General features: G+C 39.2%; 1 protein-coding gene across 6 annotated transcripts in view; it reads left to right on the top strand.

Annotated features, from left to right (window-relative positions):
- Window positions 1–3030: 3030 nt before the first annotated feature.
- Window positions 3031–26701, top strand: part of BRD1 (bromodomain containing 1) — a 113434-nt gene continuing 89763 nt past the window's right edge. For 2 of the 6 annotated variants that reach the window (XM_032776498.2, XM_075065027.1), the window contains exons 1-2: window positions 3033–3351; window positions 8684–10061. In XM_032776498.2, coding sequence (XP_032632389.1) covers window positions 8698–10061 — 1364 coding nt within the window. In that variant the 5' untranslated portion in view covers window positions 3033–3351; window positions 8684–8697. Of the gene's footprint in view, window positions 3352–8683; window positions 10062–26701 lie in introns of those variants that run through there. The other 4 variants (XM_032776499.2, XM_032776497.2, XM_075065033.1 and 1 more) reach the window with 4 other exon arrangements.

Here is a 26701-nt window from a genome sequence, read left to right as displayed (position 1 = left end):
GTATATGATTTGAGTTCAGCTGCCCCTGGATCTCTTCTTCTCTCCAGATGGATACCAGCATCTCCACAGCAACCTCAAGCCAGTTGGCAGCAGGCTTGTAAGATGATTCCTCTGGGACTAGTTGACAATATGATCACATTTGGGTAACAGAAATGGGAAATGGATTTTCATTGTGAAAATAGTGCATACAAGAACTCTGTAGCATGTGCAGTACTTTTTATGGAAGTAAAGGGCTTCTAGGCAACTTGACCTTGACAGAATGGAGTGCAGAAATCAGATCAGAAAGGCCACCTCAGCAGTGATTGGTGCACTGTGGGACAGTAGTGGAAGGACTGTTTATAATGTTGGGATTATGATGCCAGTGGTAAATGTCCATTCTGGCACATTACCAGTGGATACTTGCATGGTGGAAGACAACATGGCAGATGGTCTGGTGGCTAAGGCACTTGCCTGGGACTTGGGATCTGGATTCAGTTTTTCGCACAGTCACAGATATCCAAGTTATAAACTGTCTGTGCCTCAGTTCCCTGTCCGTAAATTAAGTATAGTAACATATACTTCACAGGGATAGATTTACTGTGGAACAGCTTCCATATGAGGAGAGATTAATAAGACTGGCACTTTTCAGCTTGGAAGAGACGGATAAGGGGAGATATGATTGAGGTCTATAAAATCATGACTGGTGTAGAGAAAGTAGATAAGGAAGTATTGTTTACTGCTTCTCATAACACAAGAATTAGGGATCACCAAATGAAATTAATAGGCAGGAGGTTTAAAACAAATAAAAGGAAGTATTTATTCACACAACACACAGTGAACCTGCGGAAGTCCTTGCTGGAGGATGTTGTGAAGGCCAAGACCATAACAGGGTTCAAAAAAGAACTAGATAAATTCATGAAGGATAGATCCATCAATGGCTATTAACCAGGATGGGCAGGAATGATGTCCCTAGTCTCTGTTTGCCAGAAGCTGGGACCGAGCGACAGGAGATGGATCACTTGATGATTATGTGCTCTATTCATTCCCTCTGGGGCACCTGGCACTGGCTACTATTGGAAGATAGGATACTGGGCTAGATGGACCTTTGGTCTGACACAGTAAGGCCATTCATGTGTTCTTATGTGAAGACAAATCCATTGTTTGTGAGGCATTCAGATATTATGGTGATAGATGCCATATAACAACCTAGCTAAACGACTTTCTTTGAACAAAGGTAACTTAATTCAGTGAAAAAGAGTACTTGTGGCACCTTAGAGACTAACAAATTTATTTCAGCATGAGCTTTTGTGAGCTACAGCTCACTTCTTCGGATGCATAGAACCGAAGAAGTGAGCTGTAGCTCACGAAAGCTCATGCTGAAATAAACGTGTTAAGTCTCTAAGGTGCCACAAGTACTCCTGTTCTTTTTGCAGATACAGACTAACACGGCTGCTACTCTGAAATTAATTCAGTGCGTGGTTGTAACATTTGTGAACCATTGGAGCACTTTTATGTGTGGATGTGAGGTGTGTTGCAGTGGTGCTATGAGACCAACCAGCAGTTATAGACTAGGCCTAAGTGTATATTTTACAGCTCTTCTGTATAATTTCTCTTTTTTACACACATACTTTTTAATGTGATACTCAGGTACTTAATGCCTCTGTTTCCCAAGGAATAACTTTATGGTTGAGAAAAGCCTGTGGTCCCCCTTCTCGCCCTGGAACTAGAGACGGCCAGGGCCACAGTTCTGTGCAGTGATACCTCACTCAGGCAAAGCTGTGTATCCCTCTTGCATGATGGCTGTGCCAGTGGTGCCAACTTTCGCTTTTTTTAATCACAACTCTAGTAATTCTGGGATGTTATTTTATCTGTCTCATGAAAACATGATGAAAGGTGCCACCTCACAAATTTTCCCTTTTTCAAAATTGCCACCATCCCTATATTTCCCTCCAGTCCATCTGCATGTGGACATGAGGCTGCCCGTAATAAACTTGGTTGCCAACTCACATTGTTTTCAATAAGACTGAAGCCAGGCCTACAGAGGAAAAAGCTGCCACTCTATGGTCCCAATGGCTAGACAGGACACAGGGACTCTGAGGAGCAGCAGAGACACTGAAAAGTAGATGGGGAGAATAAGCGGGAGCAGGAGGCAATTTAGGATTTTGAGGGCTGCAGGATGTTGTGAGGGCTAGGAGGAGAGCTGAGTGGGGAAGGGGAAGAAGACAGCGATAGGAGTGGGAGATGGAGGGGATGGAATAGCAGCTCTTCCAGTCTGGGGGTCAGTGGAAGGGAAGTCAACTCCAAACAGCCAGGGGAAGTGTTGCCAACTCCCATGAACTGATACTGATCCATGAGTCACAGGATTTTGGTGCCTGCCCTAGGAGCTGTTCTGATGACACAAGAGACGCTTCTCAGTAAATCTCCCATCCCACAACTTTCAGGGCTTGGCATGTGCGCAGAGCTTTGTGCAAAAGCCTTGGGACTACGGCCACAGACCTGCCCTGACATGTGTATGGCCCTAGAGCTGAGAGTTGATACTGGGATAGGAAGCAGCAATGGAGTGGAGTCACAAACTGCTGTTGCTGGAACCCACCTGTAGGAGTCCTAGCCCCGCAGGAGACAGAGAAGCCTAGCTGTGGGGTCAAGGCAGGAAAAGGAAATGGCTAGGAAGGCCCTATATCTAGGAGCCAGAGGGGAAGCAGCCAAGAAGAGGTGTGCATTTTGTGTGGATTAAAAGTTCACTTTTCTATCTAAAAATGTCTCACCCCCTACAGGCACAGAAGGGAGTGGAAAAGGCGAATCATGCTTTGGGAGGGGGCCGACGCCTGACTTTGGCTCTGAGGTTGGCAGCACCGCGTGCCTGTCCGTGTCAGTCAGAACCGCTCCCCGGCGGCGCGGAGCTGTTCTGCACCACGGGGCGGGAGAGGGGGATGGGGAGGGAGTGGGCCCCTCCCCCCCTTGCAACACAGGCCTGGGAGGGCCCCTCCCCCACGGCGGCGGGGCGGTGCCTGGGACTGGCGTTTCACGTCCCGTCCCCCGCTCCCCCCTCCGGCGCAGCGCTGTGGTGAAGCCGCATTGTTTGTGCTGAGGGGGGAGGGGAGGTTCTCAGCCCTAGCACGGAGCGCCGAGCCCGCAGCCAGACTGTGACCAGCTCCGCGCCTCCCGAATGCGCCGCGCGCGGCCCGAGCAGGAGCCCCGCACCCGCCGCCGGCAGCCCGAAGGCAGCCCGGCACCGTCAGCGCCCGCTTGGCCGCCCGGGACTGCTGGGAGCGGCATCGGTGGAGCCGCCTCCGCCATTAGACCGGCCGCAGCGTCGACCCGGAGACGAGGAGCAGGAGGGTCTGTCAGCCGCGCTCCGGCGGCTCCTACAGCGTGAGTGCGGCCGGGGGGGGGCAAAGCCGGGCCTAGCGAGCGGGGCTTGGTGGCGGGAGCGGGGGCAGGCGGCTCGGCACAGCGGGCGGGGGAGGGTGCAGCGCAAGCTGTTTTGTTGGACGCCATGTTGGTGGGCCGAGTATTGTCGGGGTGGGGGTGGGGCGAGGCTTGGGAAGGGCTGGCGCTGACGGGCCTGGGCAGGAACCATTCGCGCGGGGGTGACAGGCGCGGGCAGGAACCATTCGCGCGCGGGGGTGTGTGGCGAGAGCGGTGATGGGCGTGGGCAGGAAGTGTTCGTAGTGGAACAGGGTGTGGGAGGGATGAGGGGCGTGGGCAGGAACCATCCATTGCGTGTGCATGGGGGGAGAGAGGAGGGAGCTTGGGGAAGAAACCATTCGGGAAGAGCGTGCCCTTTGGGAGGGCGGCAGGGTGGAGAAGGAGCTAGAGTGGTAAATGATGCTGGTTACCTCCTTGCTGGGTTCCGGGAGACCCAGGGAATGTTAGGCTTGGTGATATCAGGCTGGGTAGAACCCAGGCAGAACCCAGGCCTAAAATGGGTATTGTCATTGATGAGATCAAATTAATTCTTCAGGGTTCAGCTACTGTATTTTCTATTCATCAATATGGCTAGACTTGAGAGGGTGATCTTACTCTGAAGGCTGAGGCTGCTAGTATCCTCTCTCCACCTGCATGCTGGAAATGTTTCTGCTTGCTCTCTCTTATTGACTGATACTAATGGACTGTTTGTAGCATCCTTGGTAGTTTCTTTGTGTCCATCTCTTTGCGGTGGTCCACAGATGGATGCTTGTTGAGAACCACAAATGGAATAGGAGATCTCTCATCCACGAAGCAAGAGAGCCAAGGACCAAATACAAAGAAATGAGGGAGAAGAAGAGAAGTGAGTGCAGGGTTCACTGCAGGTTTGCAAACCCAATTTGCAGCATTTACAAAGGTCCACGCAAGTGCTGCACCATAGGTTTAATCTGTTCTCCTCTCACCTATTCTCTTAGCAAGCAATACTTCAGCCGCATAACTTTCATTGCACATAAACAAGTATATCTTCCCCTTTTTTTGTCAAGACAATGGAAATTGTCGCAACAAATTGTCATTCTAAGGAAAACAATAGCTCTGTGAAGAGCATTTCTTCATCTTATCCTGCTTTAAAAGGAGGGAGGTGCCCCAAACCTGAGTTGTGTAACACATTAGGAATTCTTCCTGTTTTATGGTAAAGTTAGTAACCCTTATTATTATGCTTTAGGGTCGAAGGCATTTTTTACTCACCCAAACTAGGCATATGCCAAATTAGGAATGATAATTTCAGTACTATTTCCACATGTAGCGTGCTCTCTCACACACATTTTTACTGTTTTCCTTTAAGAGTAAAATGTTAAGTTGCCATCCATTTTCAGATTGGGCCAAAACTAATCTAAATGTAAGAGAAGGTGCTTAAGCACGTTAATGATAATTGTTCTAATCTCATTATTAGGAGGTGCCTTTTTTCATCACTTTGTGATCAACATCTTCCCTTATTTAGGATATATGACATTTGCACTAAGTCTGGGAGGCAAGCTGCTTGCATTCTGAGATACTCTTGTTCCATCAACTGGTTGTCACTGTACTTGAGAAATTGCTTTTTGGCCTGAAAACGAATACGCATGATTATGTTTTTTCCAATATTAGAATATATCAGGGGTCGTCAACCTCTTGCATGCAGCTCGCCAGGATAAGCACCCTAGCAGGCTGGTCCAGTTTGTTTACCTGCTGCGTTGGAAGTTTCGGCTGACCGCAGCTCCCACTGGCAGCAGTTCGCTGTCCCGGGCCAATGGGGGCTGTGGGAAGTGCCGTGGGCCGAGGGACATAGTGGCTGCGGCCTCCCGATGCCCCCATTGGCCTGGAACGGTAAACTGTGGCCAGTGGGAGCCATGGTCGGCAGAATCTGCCGACACGGCAGGTAAACAGACTGGCCTGGCCCGCCCCGCCAGGGTGCTTACCCTGGCGAGTTGTGTGCCAGAGGTTGCCGACCCCAGGAATATATGAAAGAACAATGACTAGGATATGGACAAATGGCAGTGTGTTCTATAGCAGTGGTTCTTAACCAGGCATCTGGGGCCCTCTAGGGAGCCACAAGCAGGTTTCAGGGGGTCCACCAAAAAATACCAGAGAGCAGGGCCAACTCGCTGGGGCATGGGGAAGAAAGCTGAAGTCCAGGATTGAAGCTAAAGCTTGAGCAACTTATCTTTGCAGAGCTGCCTGTGGAGTTGGGCCCTGAGCCATTGCACTGGTTGCCTACCCCCTAATGCCAGCCCTGGCTTTTAATCTACTGAATATGGAGAAAAACAGTTGTTATGGCACAGGTCGGCTGGGAAGTGTTTATAACACATGTAGGCGGGCTAAGAAAGAAAAAGTTTGAGAACCCATGTTGTATAGTCAGTCGTAATAGCCACTGTCTGTCCTTCTTTTCCAGTCTGAGGTAATAGGCAGTTACCTCCATGATCAATATCATTGGTGTTTGAAGCTCTGGTTATCATGTATATAAACATAGGTGGGTTTAGATAAAAATGCTCCAAATATTCATATATTGGATTATTAAAATTGAATTTTTTTAAAAAGCTATTTACTCTTTACCTATTATGCTATTTATCATCATCTTACAAAAATGAAACTAAATTGGTCAGTTTCAGTGTAAGGTTCTCTTACACTAACAAATTGATAAATGGCTTTACAGCATTATAAGGGAACAAAGAAATGTACATTTTTATTGAAATTTAGAGGGGCCATTTTATATTCCCTACCCCAGAATTTGTAACATAATGAGAACTAAATTTAGAATTAAATTAAATTTTCACTCTTTATATCTAGTTATTAGACCTGCTATAGCAAATATTAGTGGATTCATCTGTTCTGTGGTTAGAAACTGACATGTTTAATGAAATGTTGCTTTGCAAACAAATAATAATAATACCTAACTTTAATATAGTGCTTTTCATCAGTGGACCTCAGAGCACGCCACAGTCTTTTAATACATTTATCCTCACAGGCATCTCTATTAAAAGTTTCATGGAAATTCACAAAAGGATAAAAATCAGTGTATTGTTTTTGTTCATTACCTAAGCACAGTGGAAATCAGATGTCACCCTGTAGTGACTGTGCACTGGATGTTGCTTTTTTGGATTTGTGTTAGAAACATATTTTTAATACAGTTGTATTTGACTTTAACACACAGTTTGTTAAATAACACAGTATTACATCTATAAAACCAAGAAAACAAATTCAGGCTGATCCTTTTTTTTGTTGTTAAATAAGGCCTTTTTTTGGGGGGTGGGGGGGTGAAGATACTGGAAGGTATGTGATCTGGTATTGTCCGCTTGATACATTTCATCTTGCCTTTGTGTTGCAAATCATCAGGTATGTGATTTTTGTGCATATAACTTCTGAAGGTGAGCAAAGCATTTTATTTTAGGTTTGCCTTTGAATTTATAGGTTGTAGTAAATTTTGTTTTCAGCTTTTTATGAAGAAAATAGAAGTATCGTGGAACTGGTGGGCAGAGAATTGGTGTATATTTGCCCCAGTGTTTTGGTAGGCATACTATCACTGACTGAAATATTTCTTCTGTGAACTGTACTCACTCCATTGTGTATAATTCCTGACGCGATCGGATCTGGTATGGTCTAGCTAGCAGGTCAGATTGATGGCCATGGGAGCTTAAGAAATCAATTATAGGGGGAGCAAGAGCTTTGCTGTTGATAGGGTTGAGACTTGCTTACTGTCTAACAGCTAGTTTTCAAAGTGCTCTAAAGATAAATTCATATAAAGTAATTACCATGACTTTCAGATGCCAGGTTGAGTTTGCAGGGCTGACAGGGAGAAAATCGTCTTTCATTTGGTCAGCTGATCAGACCTGTGCTGAAAAAGATACAAACATGGAAGCCATCAGTTTTATTTTTAATAATTCTCCAGATTACCAACTGTGTATGGACTAGTCTGGTCAGGATGCTTAGTTTTTCCATTTTTTCAATCTTCTTATCACAGCTTCCTTTGTGATACAGATGCAGTACTTTATTCCAGTAGACCTTGAAGCTAAAAATGAGTGTTTCTTTTCCTAGGTCACGGGTTCAAATCCATCCCAAGATGGCTGTGTATAATTTTGAAGTTAATGGAATTTTAGCAACTCCACTACAAGTCAGAAAATGCTTATATACTCTTGAGAATCAATCTTTGAATATAGCGTTGGAGGTTTCTTTCAGGTCAAATGTTAATTTTAAAAGTGAATTTTATTTTTTCTAATTGGCAGCCCCCAAAACCCAGTCTGGGAGCTAAAATGAATTAAAAGTTCTCAGTTTGCCTCTCCACTAGTGGTAAAAGCATTGGTATTAAACCTTAATTCATAGTTGTCTTGGTGGTATGTGGGCCATAATGGAATGTGCTCTTCCACAGCCATATGGGCTATGCAGAGCTGAATAAAACGTATGATAGTAATAATAATTTTAGTGACAAAGATGATGTTGATTATCTGATAGTACACCTAGGGAATTGTCTTCTACATATTTTCATATCTCAAAAAGTTTACAATATAAATAATGAGACACGTGAGGAAATAACATAAACCATGCATATTTGAGGTTCTCTGTAGGTAAGTGTAAGCATACTGACTGTAAGCAGATAGATAGATAGAATTTTGATTATATACAGAGGTCAGATTTGTTAAAGCAAATATAATTTTTACATAGTCACTTTTCTGATAATAATTGCCTTCTGTGCAAAAATATTTCTGGAATATTTCTTACTCAGACTGCTGCTGAGTAAGCTTTTAACAATGAAACCAGGACTTTGCATACAGGCCTTTGATTCTACAAAACAATAGTAATTTTCTATTACAATGACTACTTCTGTTACCTGATGGCACAAGTTTAATCCTTTCGTGGGTGGGCCTGGGCAACAATTTCTCTGTGCCAGTGTTGAATTGCTATAGTTTGATTGGCCCTGTAGGTTTACAGAACTATAGGTTCTGTAAATTCATTATACTCTTATTAATTTGTGTCTGAGGGACTTTTTTTAATGTAGGAAGTGTGTGTAATTCATTCCAGCAATCTATCAACACATTTGTATTTGGAGTAATGCTAAATGTGTTGTTCACTGGTGTGCCTTCGAAAGTTAGGGGTAGTCTGATTTAAGTTGTTTCAAGTACAAACACTGCATAAATTTAAGACTTGCATGTCCATGGATAGTACAAAGCTTAAACTAGCGCTTGTTTTTTACTGTATTAATTTTTATACTTTAGCAAGAGAGAGAAATATTTAAAATGCAACATAATAACTCTGATTATAATTTTAGGTAATCATTACCAAATGAGGAGAAAAGGAAGATGCCATCGAGTATCTGCAGCAAGGCATTCTTCCCCGTGCAGTATTAAACACTCTCCTACACGAGAAACTTTGACGTATGCTCAAGCTCAAAGGATGGTTGAAATAGAAATTGAAGGTCGCCTGCACAGGATAAGTATTTTTGATCCATTAGAGATAATATTAGAGGATGATCTCACAGCACAAGAAATGAGTGAATGCAACAGCAATAAAGAAAATAGTGAGAGACCACCAGTTTGTCTGAGAGCCAAGCGGCATAAAAATAACAAAGTGAAAAAGAAAAATGAAGCTCTTCCAAGCGCGCATGGTACACCTGCTACAACAAGTCCTCTTCCAGAACCAAAAGTACGTATTGTTGAGTACAGTCCACCTTCTGCCCCTCGGAGACCTCCAATTTATTATAAATTCATTGAAAAGTCAGCAGAAGAACTTGACAACGAAGTGGAGTATGACATGGATGAAGAAGATTATGCATGGTTAGAAATAATAAATGAAAAGCGAAAAAGTGATGGCGTATCAGTAGTGTCACAAAATATGTTTGAATTTCTTATGGACAGGTTTGAAAAAGAGTCTTACTGTGAGAACCAAAAACAGGGTGACCATCAGTCTTTAATTGATGAAGATGCAGTATGTTGTATATGCATGGATGGTGAATGTCAGAACAGCAATGTAATCCTATTTTGTGATATGTGTAATTTAGCAGTGCATCAGGAGTGCTATGGGGTGCCATATATACCTGAGGGTCAGTGGCTCTGCAGACGCTGTCTGCAGTCCCATTCCCGGCCTGTAGACTGTGTGCTGTGCCCAAACAAGGGAGGTGCCTTTAAAAAGACTGATGATGACCGCTGGGGACATGTTGTGTGTGCTTTGTGGATTCCAGAAGTTGGATTTGCCAATACAGTTTTTATTGAGCCAATTGATGGTGTCAGAAACATTCCCCCAGCCAGATGGAAGTTAACATGCTACCTCTGTAAACAGAAAGGCGTTGGTGCCTGCATCCAGTGCCACAAAGCAAACTGTTACACAGCATTCCATGTGACATGTGCTCAAAAGGCTGGTTTGTATATGAAAATGGAACCTGTGAAAGAATTAACTGGCAGTGGGACAACATTCTCTGTAAAAAAGACGGCCTATTGTGATGTACATACTCCACCAGGTTGTATACGGCGACCTCTAAATATTTATGGAGAAGCTGATGTGAAAAATGGTGTGTGTAGAAAAGAGGGATCAGTCAGAACTGCAAGGTCTACATCAAAAGTCAGAAAAAAGGCAAAAAAGGTCAAGAAATCAGTGGTTGAACCCTGTACAGCTATGCCAACAGTATCTGCTCCTTATATTCCTCCTCAGAGGTAAGCAAACAATCATACAGCAAAATTTAGACAAAAATTTCTGTATGTCCTTTTGAATATACATTTGTCATAGATTCTACAGATAAATAATTATTGAAAATTTGAAAAACTGCATAAGGTCCTTACCTATTTTTTTTTTCCATTTTTTTCCTTTGTTGTGTGTCCCTTACATGTAAAGTGTGCATTTTGTATTTTTTTTGCCACAAAGCGCACACAAATACTTTCACATAGAAGTTGGAGGATAGTTCTTGCCCCATTCTAATTTCATTGTTAGTTCCAGCAATCATTTTTCTTCTACTCTGTAAATTCTGCGTATGCCCTTTTAGTTTACTCACCTAGGGCCCAATTCAGAATAGTAAAAATATCATATGCTTAACTACACCTCATTTCAGGAAAGCTCTTAAACACATCTTTAAGGTTAAGCACAGATTTAAGTACTTTCCTGAGTGTGCCTGACTTTCCATTCTCAGCTGGGCTTTTTAAAGGGACATCAACAAATATCAAATCAAAATATTCTCTACATGCTGATTAGAGAATATTTTATCAGAAATTGGAATTTTTTGAAATTAGTACATTGAAAAAACATTCTAGTTGAGAGTTTCCCTTAACATCTCATCTTAGACCACCAATACTAGTGGTCTTTTGTTGAGTTGGACATCCTCTGCTCACTCAATTTAAGTATGCAATAGAATGTTTTCCAAGTAGTATAGGAAGCACTGTGAGGCAGTTCTTTGACTGAATGAGTTAGATCAGTGGTGGGCAACCTGCAGCTCGCCAGGGTAACCTGACTGTGGGCGGTGTGACATTTTGCTGATTACCGTCCACAGTCCCGCTGCTTCCCGCAGCTCCCATTGGCTGGGAATGGCGAATCGTAGCCACTGGGAGCTTCTGGGGGCCATGCTTGCAGACAGTCAGTGTCAGCAAAATGTTTTGCAGCCTGCAGTCAGATTACCCTGATGGGCCTCATGCAGCCTGCAGATTGCCCACCACTAAGTTAGATTCTCATCTGCCTGTTCCTAAATCTTCTGTTTGATATTGCACAGTGCAGCCATGTTCTGCAAGGCTAGCAAGAAATACAGTTTGCTGCAGTGCAAATTTTGTCTTGAAATTTACCAGTAAGTCGTTAACGCAGTGCTCTACAGTTTAATAATGTATCTGAAATGAATTATTAGGCATAGGACCAAAAGCTCTGTGCCATCAACACACTGACACTAAAATGTATACATGAGAACATAAAAATAGCCATACTGGATCAGACCAATGGTCCATCTAGCTCAGCAGCCATTCTTTCGACAGTGACCGGTGACAAATGCTTCAGAGGGAGGGAACAGAACAGGGAAATTTATCAAGTGATCCAGCTTCTAATAGTGAGAGATTTAAGGTCACCCAGAGCACTGATGGACCTATCCTCTATGAACTTATCTAATTATTTTTTGATCCCAGCGATAGTTTTGTCCTTCAGTTAACTTTATTGGATGACCCCTGATTCTTGTGTTATGTAAAGGATGAAATAACACCGCCTTATTCACTTTCTCCACATTATTCATGATTTTATAGACCTGTCATGTCTCTCCTCAGTCATCTCTTTTCTAAACTGAACTATCCCAATCTTTTTAATCTCTCCTTGTATGGAAGCTGTTCCACACCCCTAATAGTTTTTGTTGCCTTTCTCTGTACTTTTTCAGTTCTAATATATCTTTTTTTGAGATAGGGTGACCAGAACTGCATATAATATTCCAGATGTGGGTGTGCCATGGATTTATATAGTGGCATTATATTTTCTAATTTATTATCGTCCCTTTCCAAATGGTTCCTAACAGAGTTAGCTTTTTTGACTGCCATTGCACATGGAGGGAATGTTTTCAGAGAACAGTCATGCAGTGAATCCCAAGATCTCTTTTTGAGTGGCAACAGCTAATTTAGACCCTATCATTGTGAATGTGTAGTTGGGATGATGTTTTCCAGTGTGCAGTACTTTGCATTTATCAGCATTGAATTTCATCTGCCACTTCCTTTCCTAGTCACTTAGCTTTGTGAGATGCCTTTGTATCTCTTCACAGTTTGCTTTCCAGATCATTTATGAATCTGCTGAATGGCACTGGTTCGAGTACAGATCTTTGGGGGACTCCACTATTTTCCTCTTGCCATTATGAAAGCTGACCATTTATTCCTACCCTTTGTTTTCTGTCTTGAAACCAGTTCTGATCCAAGAGAGGCCCTTCCCTATTATAACATGCCTGCTTAGTTTTCTTAAGAGCCTTTGGGGAGGGACTTAGTCAAAAGCTTTCTGAAAGTCTAAGTACACTATATCCACTAGATAATCCTTATCTATGTTTGTTGACACCCTCAAAGAATTCTAATAGATTAGTGAAGCATGATTTCCCTTTATGAAATCTGTTGATTCTCTACACCATATTGTGCTCATCTGTGTGTCTGACAATTCTGTTCTTTGTTACAGTTTCAATCAATTTGCCTGGTACTGAAGTTAGGCCTATTGGCCTGTAATTGCCAGGAGTGCCTCTGAAGCCAGTTTTCAAAATTGGCATCACATTAGTTATCTGCCAGTCATCTGTTACCAAGACTGATTTAAGTGCTATGTTACATACCACAGGTAGCAGTTCTGCAATTTCATATTTGAGTTCCTTCAGAAGTCTTGGATAAATATCATCCGACTCTGGTGACAACTTATTATTTAATTTATGAATTTTTCCTCTATTGACATCTCAGTCTGGGACAGTTTCTCAGATTTGTCACCTAAAAATAATGGCGAAGGTATCTCCCTCATGTCCTTTGCAGGGAAGATAGATGCAAAGAATTCATTTAGCTTTTCTGCAGTAGCTTTGTCGTCCTGGAATGCTCCTTTAGCACCTGGATCTTCCCAATACTTGTGAAGCCTGATTATTTGGCAGGCTTCCTTTTGATGTACTTTAAATTTTTTGCTGTGTCTTGAAGTACAATTGTATAGTTAAATCTGAAATTGAATAGTTCATTTAAAAATATTTCCATTATATAAAAAAAATCATGGATGGAGTAAAATTTCTGTGATCCTAATCTTGCTCTTTTTATTTTAAACTTGGGTATATTGTAAATTCCCACAGCAGCTTAAACCTTTATCTTGTGTGCAGTTTTTGTATTTATGTATAACATATACGTAGATACACTGAAAATTGTATAGTGTACTGGTTTTAGTGCCTGCAGGAGTTTGTTATATGCAGAAGTGTAAATGCAAACTAAAATGGACCCAAACTAGTATGAAAGCAATTATCACCTGTTAAAATTATATGTCTGTGTTACCAATATTTTAAACAAGGACTGCTGGTGTACTGGAAATCTAATTTAGAACTTGTGTGAGTTAATGAGACTGGTAATTTCCAAAAAGCTAACACTGAGAGATTTCCTTTATGTGGGGGAGGAGAGCAAAATTGCAAGATTGTAACTTGGCTTCATTTATCTATTTTCAAATTTATGAGGCCTTAGACCAGCTTAATTAAATGAAGAGAGCACTGAAACTTACTTTTTTTCGGATTTCATTCACTTACATTAACTGAGTTTAATACCTCTTGAATGTGGAAACCTACTTCTTATGATGTCAGAGAGCTGGGACAGAACACAACGTATAGTAGGGGACAGGATATAAATATGGCACATAATTTGGGAAAAGAGATTTTTCTGATGTGCCTCTCTCTCCTTACTAATTTCAATTCCAGCATTGTTTTTATAGCACCCAGTATTCTCGCTTTAGGATTAAGCGAGATGAATGCTGTGTAAGATACTTGTGGCAGGGACCATACGCTTGTGTTCATAATGATTATCACAACAGGGCCCTGATCCTGGTTGGCCTCTAAGTGCCACTATAATACTACAAATAAATTATATCATTTGATGTATAATGTACGAATAGAGCTGGTCAAATTATTCTTTACAAATAATGGTTGTGGAGAATGTAGCCCTCTTTTGTTCTGATTTCTGTTAATATATATGTTGAATAGCTTGGATGAACAGCTTTCAGCCTCTCTGGTTTGGTAGCAGACTTCACTTGGATTGTACTCTGTTCATGGTTTGTGATTGGTGAAATGAAATTATTTCTGCTTCTTGATGAGATAACTAATATTTTAAAACAGGTTAATGGCAAGTAACAAATATTCTTGTTCACATGAAAAATAGGTATTCATACATTCAGTCTAGTTCCAAAAACGTTTACAAGCAATTCTGTTTGCTTGAATGTTCACACATAACAAGGGGACAGGAATTAAACAGGTTGAATTAAATAGCAGTTCAGAATTTAAATGTTCAAACAGTGTTGAACCAGTTCTAGCTTTTTTTTTAGTTTTAGTTCTCACTAAAACGAGGCCATCACATAAGTATGGAGGAGGAGGGTAAGGAGAGGGGCATTATGATGATTGGAATCACCCAATTTTAATATATGAAATCTTATGAAAAATCAGAGAGAGAAATAAGTGCTCTACGTTGTTGGGAAAACTTCCATTCCCAGATTCCACAGATATTCCAGCATTTGTTTCCAGCCTTGTGCTGAAGCAGTTGGACATGTAATGTACACTGGTTCCTTGGACCAGAAATTATATTTTTGGCAGTAGTCTGGGGTTTAAAAGTGTAGTTAAAAAAAATAACAATTTAAAAAAATGGTTTAAAGGCAAGTTCTTAATATAAATTGTTTGGCTTTGGATATTGCCTCATAGTCCAAAGTTGAAAGGTGTATATTTTCCTAAACTAATCTATCTGTGAATCAAAGAAAAAAGTTTGTTTTTGATTTGTTTGATTTTGGCTTTACTGAAGAGAAAACTGATTTTACTGTAGCCCAAAATCTTCACGGTGTAATCTCCCTGTCCTGAATGATAAATACTATGAGAATTAATACGTGGGCAGTTTTTGGTACAGTTCCACAAAATGATAGTGAATGCTATGGTTAATGCTACTTGCAGTCTTCGTGGAAACTAACCCCTTTTCTAATACTATTTTTAAGCTGTATCTTCCTTGGGGATGAAACTTGCTATGCCTTTTCTATGGAGTGAGGAAAATTTAAGTCATTTGAGTTATAAAAGAAGGAAAGCATGAAGACAATTTTAAAAAATAATTAATTGGTTTGATATTTAGAGCTATTGAACGGCGATGTAAAAGTTTATCGAAGCTACATGTGCTCAGCACCTCTGGTAATCAGGCCATTTAATGTATATATTTTTAAAATCTCCTGCTGAGTAATATCTCAGAATTGGGTGAATAAAGAAACTCTCTTTGGCATGTAGCTAGACCTTCATGAGAATGTTTCTTAGTCAACCTTAGGCGAAAAAAAACATTAAAAGTAAAGTGAGTGGAAAAATATCTTCTGAAGATGTTCAGCGAGCATCTCTGAAACTTTATCAAAACTTAATGAGCCCCAGCTTCCAGGACATTCAGTTAGGTATGAATGAGAACTGCACCATCTCCTTAATCTGGAGTGCCTCAGTGAGAGAAGCTGCACCAGAACAATGTGTGTGTGTGTGTGATATTGACATACACCCACAATAAAATTATCCCCAAAAGCCCCTACCATAACACTAATGAAAATAGTAGGTGTGAAATTTGCAGTCCCTGTCTTTTCAGGATATCTGTTCAATTATTTTGTACTTCATAGTTTTCTTACATTAACAAGGTAAAGCTTTCAGAATCATTTAAGGGAGTTAAGGTCAGATTTTCATACAAGTTTTTGCACCAGTTTAACTAGATTGGTTTAAAAACAGATTCAAGTTGTACTAGTGTTGCTGTCCCATGTAGATAAATCCATAGGCTTCTATGTCCTTTCAGCATTTTTTAAAAAATGTGATCCTTTCTCTTTCCTGCTTGGGAAAAATACATCTCTCCCAGTGTAAATTAACGTTACTGCCTTATTAAACTACTCCTTGAGAAAAGTTTCCAGAAAATGAGCCCACTTCTACTCCTGTTAATCTCAGTGGGAATGGTAGGAACTCTTCCCCCTTTCAGTCTCCTCTAACATTGTCACCCACACTGCACATGCTGTGTGTGTTCAGTTATTCATTTAATCAGCTACTTCTCACACACAGAAAATATATATTAGTTAATTATTTACAACAGGACTCTTGTTACTTCCTTTTGTGCTTTTTAAAATTTTTGAACTTTAATGTTGCATTAACTTTTGCCTTTGTTTATTATAAGGGAGCATCCCATAAACCTTTGATAAAAGATTGACAGCTTCTTTGAGAAGTTTTCACACTTACATTGTTTGCTTTTGATATTGAACAGGGGGATATCTCTTAGCCTACAGAAGTGCCTTATCTTTCTTCCATGAAATTCCATTCAGCTTTGGCTGAGATATAAACTGAAAATCATCACTTATCTTCTGTTTCTTGCATTCCTCAGCAAAACTTTGGTAGGATGCTAAAATAACTAAATATTGTCAGCGCTACCTCAGATCATGTTGCTGCACATGCTTTAGTGGGAACACTTGAAAGATGTCAGAGCATCTGTAGTGGTGGTGTTCTCCACTGGTACTCAGCATGTGGCCCCAGTTGACACCATCTAGGATGAGGAGTATGTGGGGGGAAGGAGGGGTGGGGGGCTGGGCTCCTCTCAGCAATCCCCCAGATATAGCACATTGCCTGAGTGGTCCATCCTGTCCTCTGGAATAACAGCCTTCTGCTACCAGCTAATGTAGACTCTGTAGCTCACATGGTAACAGTCTGTGGTGTTGTGCCAAGGTAAATGGTTCAAACTCTACTGATGATGCATTATATCTAAACTGTTACAGTTGTACATAATGGAATTTGTTTTTACCTTTTTCCTTTAAAACAATAATTCTAGGAAATTACATACAAAAAGATTGCAAAGTAAAGCACTCAAAAGTTAGGAAATGGCAGATTTACAGTTGTTGGTGCAGCCTTCATTCTTCTCTTCATGTATATGCGTTGATGCAGTGTTTAATTTTTACATACTTTTATTTTCCCTGAATGATCCCTGCCTCATTCAGTGCACATGATAGATGTGGAAGGGAGCAGAATTAGGGCTGCCTGTGCAACCTAAATCTAGCATTGCTTCATTTTCTAGTTCTTGACTTTGCAACCTAAATAACATTCATTTGGTGTGTTTTTTTTTCTTTTTATATGTATAGACATGATACAGACTTGGTTTATATGTTTGAGCCAAAAGAAGTACCCGTATGTCAAGTCTGATCACTAAGTAAAATGAGGCAGATATTACAATTTATATCCTTTTGGGGAAAAAAGATCTTGTGTGAGAACTGTGACTGAAGGTTCATACCAACTGTAAGAAGTATGGCTCAGGAATATTTTTACATAACGTTAAGGGGATCAAAAATACTGTAGAAAGATTTAAAATTCTTCAGTACTGTGGAGATGCACTGTGACATGGTGTTAACCCACTTAGTTACCATAGGATTCATTCAAGAATTGTCCTTAACCCTTGATTGAGGCAGATAAATTAAAAGACTTACTTTTGCTGCCATTTGCAATTCCAGATTAGAACTGGGTAAAAGTTTTTGTCAGTTTCACCAGATATGTTTGCTTTAGTTAAAAAAAATAAAAAACTAAACAAAATCAAACTTGTCATTTAGACATTTTTGAAAGAAAACATTGTATTTTTTCTTGGTTTGAAATGACTTTTTGTTTGTTTTTTTAAAATTTTATTCTAGCCCCCCGAATGCTTAAAAATGATCAGTCTAAACATAATCTTTTTTGTTGTTGAAATGAAATGTTTTTTTTAATTGCCTGTAAACAAAAAAAAATCCATTTTGTCCAGCTTCACTCCAAATACTGAAGAGTGTGTATGCAGTCATGGTAGCTGAGAAAATAACATCTGAAATGCAAGCTTGTTTTGGTGACTGGAAGCTGAAAGGAATAAGAGCAATACTTGCAAATAACAATGTAATAGACAGTAATTATCTAGCTTTTTTTGTCTGTCAGATTGTGTTCAGGAACTAGCCCACTGCTATGTTACGCTATGCTATCTTATGCTATTACCTTAAAAAATATTTAATGTAATTATTATAAGAAATTGGTTTGCAGGATGCAACCAATGGAGAAGGAACAGTGAAGGTCCTAAGACTTAAGTAATTATATCTAGCTGATATCTTGGAGGATAAACTTCCTCTCTATTACATAGTTTTTTTTCTTCCACATTTATCCTTGTTTTGGTGGTGATAGCTTATTTTGACACATAGTAGAAATTAGAATTCTGCCACTGTATGCTTCAGTGCACAATATGCCTGCCACTCCATTTCTCTTAAATAAATAATGGGGACCACCTTTTCTGAACAAGTATTTATATCCAAATAATGAAATGCTTGACTGAATTTATAGATGTGGTAAAAAAAACTTTGACCACACTTGGAATGTCATAGAGCGTGGATTAGAAGATATTTTAACACAAGATGCCTGGAATATGAACTTTCCTAAGTATAGAATTGGTTAAAGAGGGTACATTTTAAAAGGATCCCTTCAAAATGATGTCTTCTACAGGCATCCTCAACACATGTAGAATAGCTTATTCAAATCTTTAACTTTTCTTTTGGCATAATAGTGATAGATATTATGCAGTTGAGATACCAGGAAAGTGGCAACATCAAAATGTTTGTTTTTATCATCACTCCTGGTGATGGTACCACAAAAGATCTGAAGATAAATATTTGAGTGCTTTAATGAATAATTGTATAAATCTGAATCAGAGGATAAGTGGCTAATGTACAATATTGTTTTGTTTTATTTGGATTTATAAAAGAGTAAGAGGTGTGTGTTTCATTCTGTTTGCACCTTCCAACAAAAAATACATCCACATTGTTAACATGGAGAGGAAAAAACAGCAGCCTCACAAAATGCCGCAACTACCAAATAGCTGTACAACACTGTTGTCATGTCTGGATGAAAAATAATAATTGGATGATCACATTACTGAAAGAAATTCAGAGGCTCTGAAGAAAATAGGAATTTGGTCACTAAGGAAGACTGATTGTCCTATAAGTTTCATTAGGTTGATAACCTCTCAGGTGGATAAGTAAGACTATTTGTTGAGGTCACTGTCCACTTCCTTGCATAAAAATTGAAGAAATAATTTTACCTGAACCAGGAAAAGAGCCATTGAATTGTGACAGTCACACTTCTCATTGATAGTTTGGACAAACTTTGTCAAAGAAGCTTCATACCTCTCTTTCCAAAATAGCTTCTGTTACTGTAAAAATGGTTGTTGATAAAGTTGTGGGGGGTACTTACTTACATGCTATGTTGTTATTGAAAACCTCCTTACATGTAACTCACATGTGCCAAATTATTAATTGGTTTATCTTAACAGTGTGTGTAACAATCTAAAAGACTCAGTTGGGGAAAAAAGTCTGACTTCATTGGTTAATTATAAATTGTGTATAGAGACATGCCATAGGTATGCCCTACCTTTTTCTTTTCCTGAGTTACTTTCTGTTTATTTCATATGTACAGTGAAAGCCAACTTGAAATGGAGGCTAACTGGAGAATAGTTGGTATTTCTATGACATATGTGGAGACAAATGTAAGTTTTTTTTTGCAGGCAATCTCTAGTGCATCCTCCAAAGAGATTCAATCCCTGACAATTGCATATATGGATTTGGCGGCTCTTCCTTGTTTTCAGCTAACATGGTTCACAGCAAGAATTTTGGACTTATCCAACAGGGGAACTAAAACAGAACTTTAGTTTTTTAAAGGCAAAAAGTCTGAAATATTTTGAGGTTGACTTATCCACCAATTGCATATATTAACTAAAAGTTTCCTGCTAACAGATAAAAAGGCAATGAGAAGTGGTTGGTTCTTCCTCTTTAATTGTAGAAGAAATTTGATTTTAAAGTACATTGCCAACAATACTGTTTAAAGTAATTTTATTTGTTTCACAAGAATGTTACAGAACTGCAAAAAGCAGGGAAAGCCAACGGTTCAGTACTTTTCTAGAGGGAAAAGAGGCATGCAGTTCTTTGGGGGGGAAAAAAGTAAACAAAAACCTTGAGGTATAGAAGTAGGACATCAGATTTTTCTGTAGAATCGATTAAAAGGAAAATACACCTCTACCTCAATATAACGCTGTCCTTGGGAGCCAAAAAATCTTACCGCATTATAGGTGAAACCGCGTTATATCGAACTTGATTTGATCCGCCGGAGCGCACAGCCCTCCCTCCCCCGAGCGCTGCTTTACCACATTATATCTGAATTTGTGTTATATTGGATGGCATTATATCTGGGTAGAGGTGTAGTAGGAAGTAGGAAATAAATTCAAATTTGCATGTTCTAAACATTATATGACTCCATGAATTATAATTAAGATAATCCACAGGAAGGCTTAGGAAATAGAAAATGGAAGGTAGGAAGAGTTAACACACACAATCTTATATTTCTGCTTTTTATTTTTAAGTGTATAATTTTTGAGCAATATTTCATTCCTCATTGCCATATGTAGTCCTTTGAGGTAAGTGCTATGTTGATGGACACAGAAAAAAATGTTCAAAACTTATAAGATATTTAAAGAGTAAATATCTCTTAAAAAATATGTTTTCAGTGTGATTTTAAACAGTTACCTTACACGGTAGTATTTAAAAACGCTGGAAACAAAACAATTCCTGCTTGGGATTTTCAAAGGAACCTAAAGGAGTTAGGCATCCCAATTCTTTTGAAATCCAATGGTATTTGGGAACCAGACTCCATTGAAGATCACATCCTATATCGCTGTAGGGGAGTAGTCATATTAACCTTATAAAACTCATGAAACTAACCAGCCAAGGCACTGAAACCCATCCACCCCGCAAAACAAAAAAAATCCTGCTCACCTGTTACATTATTAAACTTTTATATTTTACTTGTCCCATCAAAAAAACAAAAAAAATTACTCAAATGAGTGACTAGACAGGTAGAGCTTTTGCAAGAACTCTAGAAAATGGAAGTCTGGTTTATATTCCATATTGTGAGTGAGAAGTGACGGTAAAGGGCTTTATATTGGCTTTACCAAAACCAAAGTGAAATAATTGTCATTTAAGTACTGATATAAAATGTAAAATTAAAACTTTGTTTTATTGCATTTTATAATAATGAGAACCTAGGGAAGGATGTGTGAGCTTCATGAAGAACCTTAATGAGAAGAAAAAACAGTACTAAAGGGCTCTCTGATCTTGCGGAGAAAGTTGTAACAAGAACCAATGGCTGCAAATTAAAGCAAGACAAACTTCAAGGACAAATAGGACATAATTTTTAACAGTGAGGATGATTAACCATTGGCACAAAATACCATCAGAATGTGTGGCATCTTCATCTCATGAAGTGTTCATATGAAGACTAGTGCCTTTCTGTGAAATATGATTTAATCATGATATGTTATGGCTTGGTATATCTGAAGTCCGACAGGATTATCTAATGATCCCTGCTGGCCTTAAAAATACTATGAATCCTCTACAGCCTGTTGCAATGCCCATTGAAGTCAATGGGACTTCAGTTGGTGCTGGATGAGACCCCCATTTCCTTTCAAGGAAAACTGGATCTTACTTAGACCCCAATCCTGCAAAAAGTTAAGCATATATTTAAGTTTATATTTTGAATATTTCCTGATCAGGAATTTTCTTCAATCCCCTTTTCTTAAAATCAAAATTTTCTGTGGGAAAATTTCAGTTTTTCTGGAAGATGTAAATGACTGAACCCCTGGCTGATTTGAAGGCTGTGGTCAGAGCAAAAGTGAAATTGTCAAGAGCCCATACAGGTATACAACCGAGGAGCAGATTCATCTAGGTTGAAGGGAGATGGGAAGCACAGCCTCGCCAACTCTTAGGCAGTTGGGGAGTGGGGAGAACTCAGCATCCAGCTGAGTCTACTTTGAGAGTTCTTGTCAATTTAACTTTCTGCCTGTAAGGAGAAAGTGAAATTGACCAGAGCCTTCCAAGTGAGTAACTGGTCACCAGAAAAATTGTTTCAGTTCTCACAAAACAGAATTTTTCAGAATTTGTCCTGCAAAAAAAACTATTGAGGTGCTTACTGTTCTTTCTGAATTGACACACAATTTTCTGTGGGGCAGAAATTCCATTTTCCAGCAAGCTCTACTTCTGTTAACTTCATTGGGGCTACTGGAAGTGTATAAAGTTAAGAACGTGCATGTTTCTTTGTAGGATCAGGGCCTTATTTCTTTCTGTGAGTTGCTGTGTATTCTGTTAAGAATCTCTTGGGATTCTTTTTGAAGATCACCTTATTTCCTTTTAAAATACTGAAATAATTGATCTCAAACACTAGATAATCAGAAATTCAAATGTAATTAAACTTCACTGTGATTTAATTTCACTTCCAATAGTTATATTTTTTAACCTTTAATAGTGGAAAATTATTGAAAATGTCATATTTCCATATCTTTCTTTCCATTATATAGAAACCTTTACTGTTTGGGAAATACGGAAGTTGGAATGGAATGGACACAAATTTGTCTCCTTTTCTGTGTGTGTATAATAGCATCAGTGCTGGGTCAGTAGAAAGTCAGCAATGTATTGTTTTAGTTAGCTACTATATTTCATTTAGGCAGTTTTGCTTGTTATTTTTTGTGGATCTCTTAACATAACAGCAGGGGAGGAAAGAACAAACAAGATTGTAAAGTCATAAAAATAGACAGGAATGAAGGAAACTCAGGGATAGAAATGGTACCTGAAATTTTAGTGTTAGTTCATATTTCAAAACTGATTAGATTTCAAGTTGTTAAGTGTCCTTTTCAATCGTACAACTTATCTGAGAATTTGATCCTTTATGATATACATATACAAGAAGAGGAAGTGACCACCACATAAGTTCAATTCATATAATTATGCTGGAAAAATATACGTTTCCATTTTTGTAGGAAGCATCTCATTTTAGCTAGTCTGTGCATTTTGAAAGCCTAGTAAATGTGTAGTGTGGGCAGGTGCTACACAAACTTTCTTACATAGTTCTTTTAACTGAGTTCTTAATCCTGAACTGCTGTACTCCTGCTATTTGATATTAGTCTCTTAATCAGATACCATCAGTAAAGTTACCAGTTAAAATGAATTGTGTGGCATTATGTTAAAAAGATCCACATTAATTTGCACAGATAGCATATTTCCTTTACCATTGTCTAATGTGAATTTTGATTTCCACATATTTCCTCCAATGATCACTTAAGAGAGAAGGTTTGTTTTTATACCCAAAACTCCCATTATTTAGACACCCTCTTTACTTCTGAAGACCCTACAAGAAACATTTATCAGAAGTTTTAAAGATTTCCCTCCCACCCTGGGACACTGCAGAAAAATCTTAACAGGTTATATTTGATTATGTTAAAATAAATAAAACAATTCTGCTGAGCAACAAAGAAACTACTGTAACAGCTCGAATAATAGATCCTGTGCATCAGTCTCCTTTTATAAAATGCTTGGGTGTGTTTTTTTTCCTTTGGTATATAAAAAGTTATGAAGATGGAGCGGTCTTTCTGAGGAAGCGGAGGCTGTAATACATATTTGTGTAATGTGCACTGTTATGCAGATATTTTCCATTTGTTTTGTTTCTGCCTGAAGACTTCATAAAACTAGTGTTTGTTCATTGTGGATTTACTTATACAAATTGCCAAAATGGGCATGTGCCATTGAAGCCAGTAGAAGCTTTGGGTGCACAGTATGTCACGGGAATGGGCCTACATATTTAAATATTTATCTGGTTCCTTTAGGTTAGTGGTTCTCAAACTGTGGTCTTTGGAGCAGTTGCTGCAGTAGAAGAGAACTGGCTGGTCTTTATAGTTCTGGCTTTCCTTATTTCAAGCTGCTGCATAACATCTAAAGGGCAACTAAAAATGTTACTTTTTCGTGTAACTAATAACTATAGCTGCCATAGTGGTGGTATGTAATTGAAACTGAGAGAGGAACTGGTTGACATAATTATGAATGGGCGAGGGGTTCTGTGAGATTGCCAGTGAGAGGCCAAGCAGTTCATGAAAACATAATTTAATAAAGAAATTATCCTCATTAGAGAGAAACCTGTCCTTTAGGTGCACCTACCTAAGTTACAGTGTTTCAAACACTTCAAAAAAATCAAACAAAACCAAAATCCTTTTCTGGATGCAATTGTTTTCAAGCCAACATTCACTTATAGCTTAAGTTCCCGGTTTCTGTCATGCAGATGCAATATATGTGCAGCTCCCATTGACAACCATTAGGTAAATCCCCAAATAACAGATTATGAGTAGGACTTCAGTATATCCCAGTTCCGCAGTTAGAGTAATGTCATAATACTCAGACTGCAAACAGAACTGTAAGGCTGTGAAACAAATATAACAGTTGTGAAAATGTTTAAACATCTTAGTGGTTTTGGAGTGGAGCCCAGGAAAGGGGAAACCAGCAGGGGGCCTGCCAGGGGAAACTCAAGAAATTAAAAGGTAGTAGTCTGACGAAATAGCTTTAGAATAGTGGCTCTCAAACTTTTGTACTGGTGACCCCTTTTACATAGCAAGCCTTTGAGTGCGACCCCTCCCCCCCCTTAAATATATAAAAAAGTTTTTAATTTATAATACCATTATAAATGCTGAATGCAAAGCGGGGCTTGGGGTGGAGTTTAATGGCTCACAATCCCCAATGTAATAACTTCCTGACCCCTAGTTTGAGAGTCCCTGCTTTAGAAAATGGCCAGTGTGAGGATGGTAGCACATGCTTTTATGCTCTTGGTTTCTATCTAGAACAACAACTCGGAACCTCAAAATCTGGTCCTATTAGACAGGACCAATTATATATGGAGGGCGGCTGAAACTAATGGAACAGAACTACTTTCCTTTTACAACTATCTAAGAGGTAAACAATACGGAAAGGCTTTAAAATACTGAATTTTGACGTTTGTTTTTATCTATAATATACACGTTATACACGTACCCCATAGTAACGTTAACACATTTGGCACCCTTGTCAGCAGTCTCAGAAGAGAGTCAAGAATTGCACAAATGTGGAGATTGACCTGCCTTTCCTGCAGAGATTCTTCTAGATCAGATCAGAGCAAAAACTTACGTTTATCATGCACTTTTAGTGCCTGCATGAGAACTCTTCCCATTAATCTCCTACCCCTACATTTCTGTGAGGCCTGGTCCACACTTGAAACTTTTGTTAGTATAGTAATGTTGGTTAGGACTATGGTGTTGTCGCCCCCCTACCTCCCCGGGCGCATTTTTATTAGGGCTGTCGATTAATCGTAGTTCACTCATGCGATTAACTCAGAAATACTAACTGCGATTAAAAACATTAATCACAATCACACTGTTTAAACAATAGAATACCAATTGAAATTTATTAAATATTTTTGGATGTTTTTCTAAATTTTCAAATATATTGATTTCTGTTACCACACAGAGTACAAAGTGTACAGTGATCACTTTATATTATTTTTTATTACAAATATTTGCACTGAGTATTTTTCAGTTCACCTCATATAAGTACTGTAGTGCAATCTCTGTCGTTAAAGTGTAACTTCCAAATGTAGATTTTTTTGTTTTGTTTTCTAACTGCACTGAAAAACAAAACAATGTAAACCTTTAGAGCCTACAAGTCCACTCAGTCCTACTTCTTCAGCCAATCACTAAGACAAACAAGTTTGTTTATATTTACGGGAGATACTGCTGCCTGCTTCCTATTTACAATGTCACCTGAAAGTGAGTACAGGCATTCACATGGCGCATTTGTAGCCAGCGTTGCAAGGTATTTAAGTGCCAGATATGCTAAACATTTGTTTGCCCCTTCGTGCTTCAGCCACCATTCCGGAGGACATGCTTCCATGCTGATGATGATCATTTAAGAAAAAGTGTGTTAATTAAATTTGTGAATGAACTCCTTGGGGGAGAATTTTATGTCCCCTGCTCTGTTTTACCCGCATTCTGCCATATATTTCATGTTACAGCAGTTTTGGATGATGACCCAGCACATGTTGTTCATTTTAAGAACACTTTCACTGCAGATTTAACAAAATGCAGAGAAGGTATCAATGTGAGATTTCTAAAAATAGCTACAGCACTCAACTCAAGGTTTAAGAATCTGAAGTGCCATCCAAAATCTGAGAGGGATGAGGCGTGCTTTCAGAAGTCTTAAAAGAGCAACATTCAGATGCCGAAACTATAAAACTCAAATCACCAAAAAGAAAATTAACCTTCTGGTGGCATCTGACTCAGATGATGAAAATGAACATGCATCGGTCCGCTCTGCTGTGGATCGTTATCAAACAGAACCCGTCATCAGATGCATGTCCTCTGGAATGGTGGTTAAAGCATGAAGGGACATATGAATCTTTAGTGCATCTGCCACGTAAATATCTTGCGATGCCAGTTACCACAGTGCCATGTGAACACCTGTTCTCTTTCAGGTGACGTTGTAAACAAGAAGCGGGCAGCATTATCTCCTACAAATGTAACCAAACTTGTTTGTCTGAGCAATTGGCTGAAGCAGGGCTGAGTGGACTTGAAGGCTCTAACATTTTACATTGTTTTATTTTTGAATGGAGTTATTTTTTGTACATAATTTGACATTTGTAAGTTCAGCTTTTATGATCAAGAGATTGCACTACAGTAGTTATTAGGTGAATTGAAAATAATATTTCTTTTGTTTTTTACAGTGCAAATATTTGTGGTAAAAATAAAGATGAAGCTAGCAC

The sequence above is a fragment of the Chelonoidis abingdonii genome, chromosome 1 (genome assembly GCF_003597395.2).
Source record: "Chelonoidis abingdonii isolate Lonesome George chromosome 1, CheloAbing_2.0, whole genome shotgun sequence".
In the NCBI taxonomy this organism is placed as follows: domain Eukaryota; kingdom Metazoa; phylum Chordata; order Testudines; family Testudinidae; genus Chelonoidis; species Chelonoidis abingdonii.
Note: the sequence above shows the minus strand (reverse complement) of the source record. Positions and strands in the feature narration are given on the sequence as shown.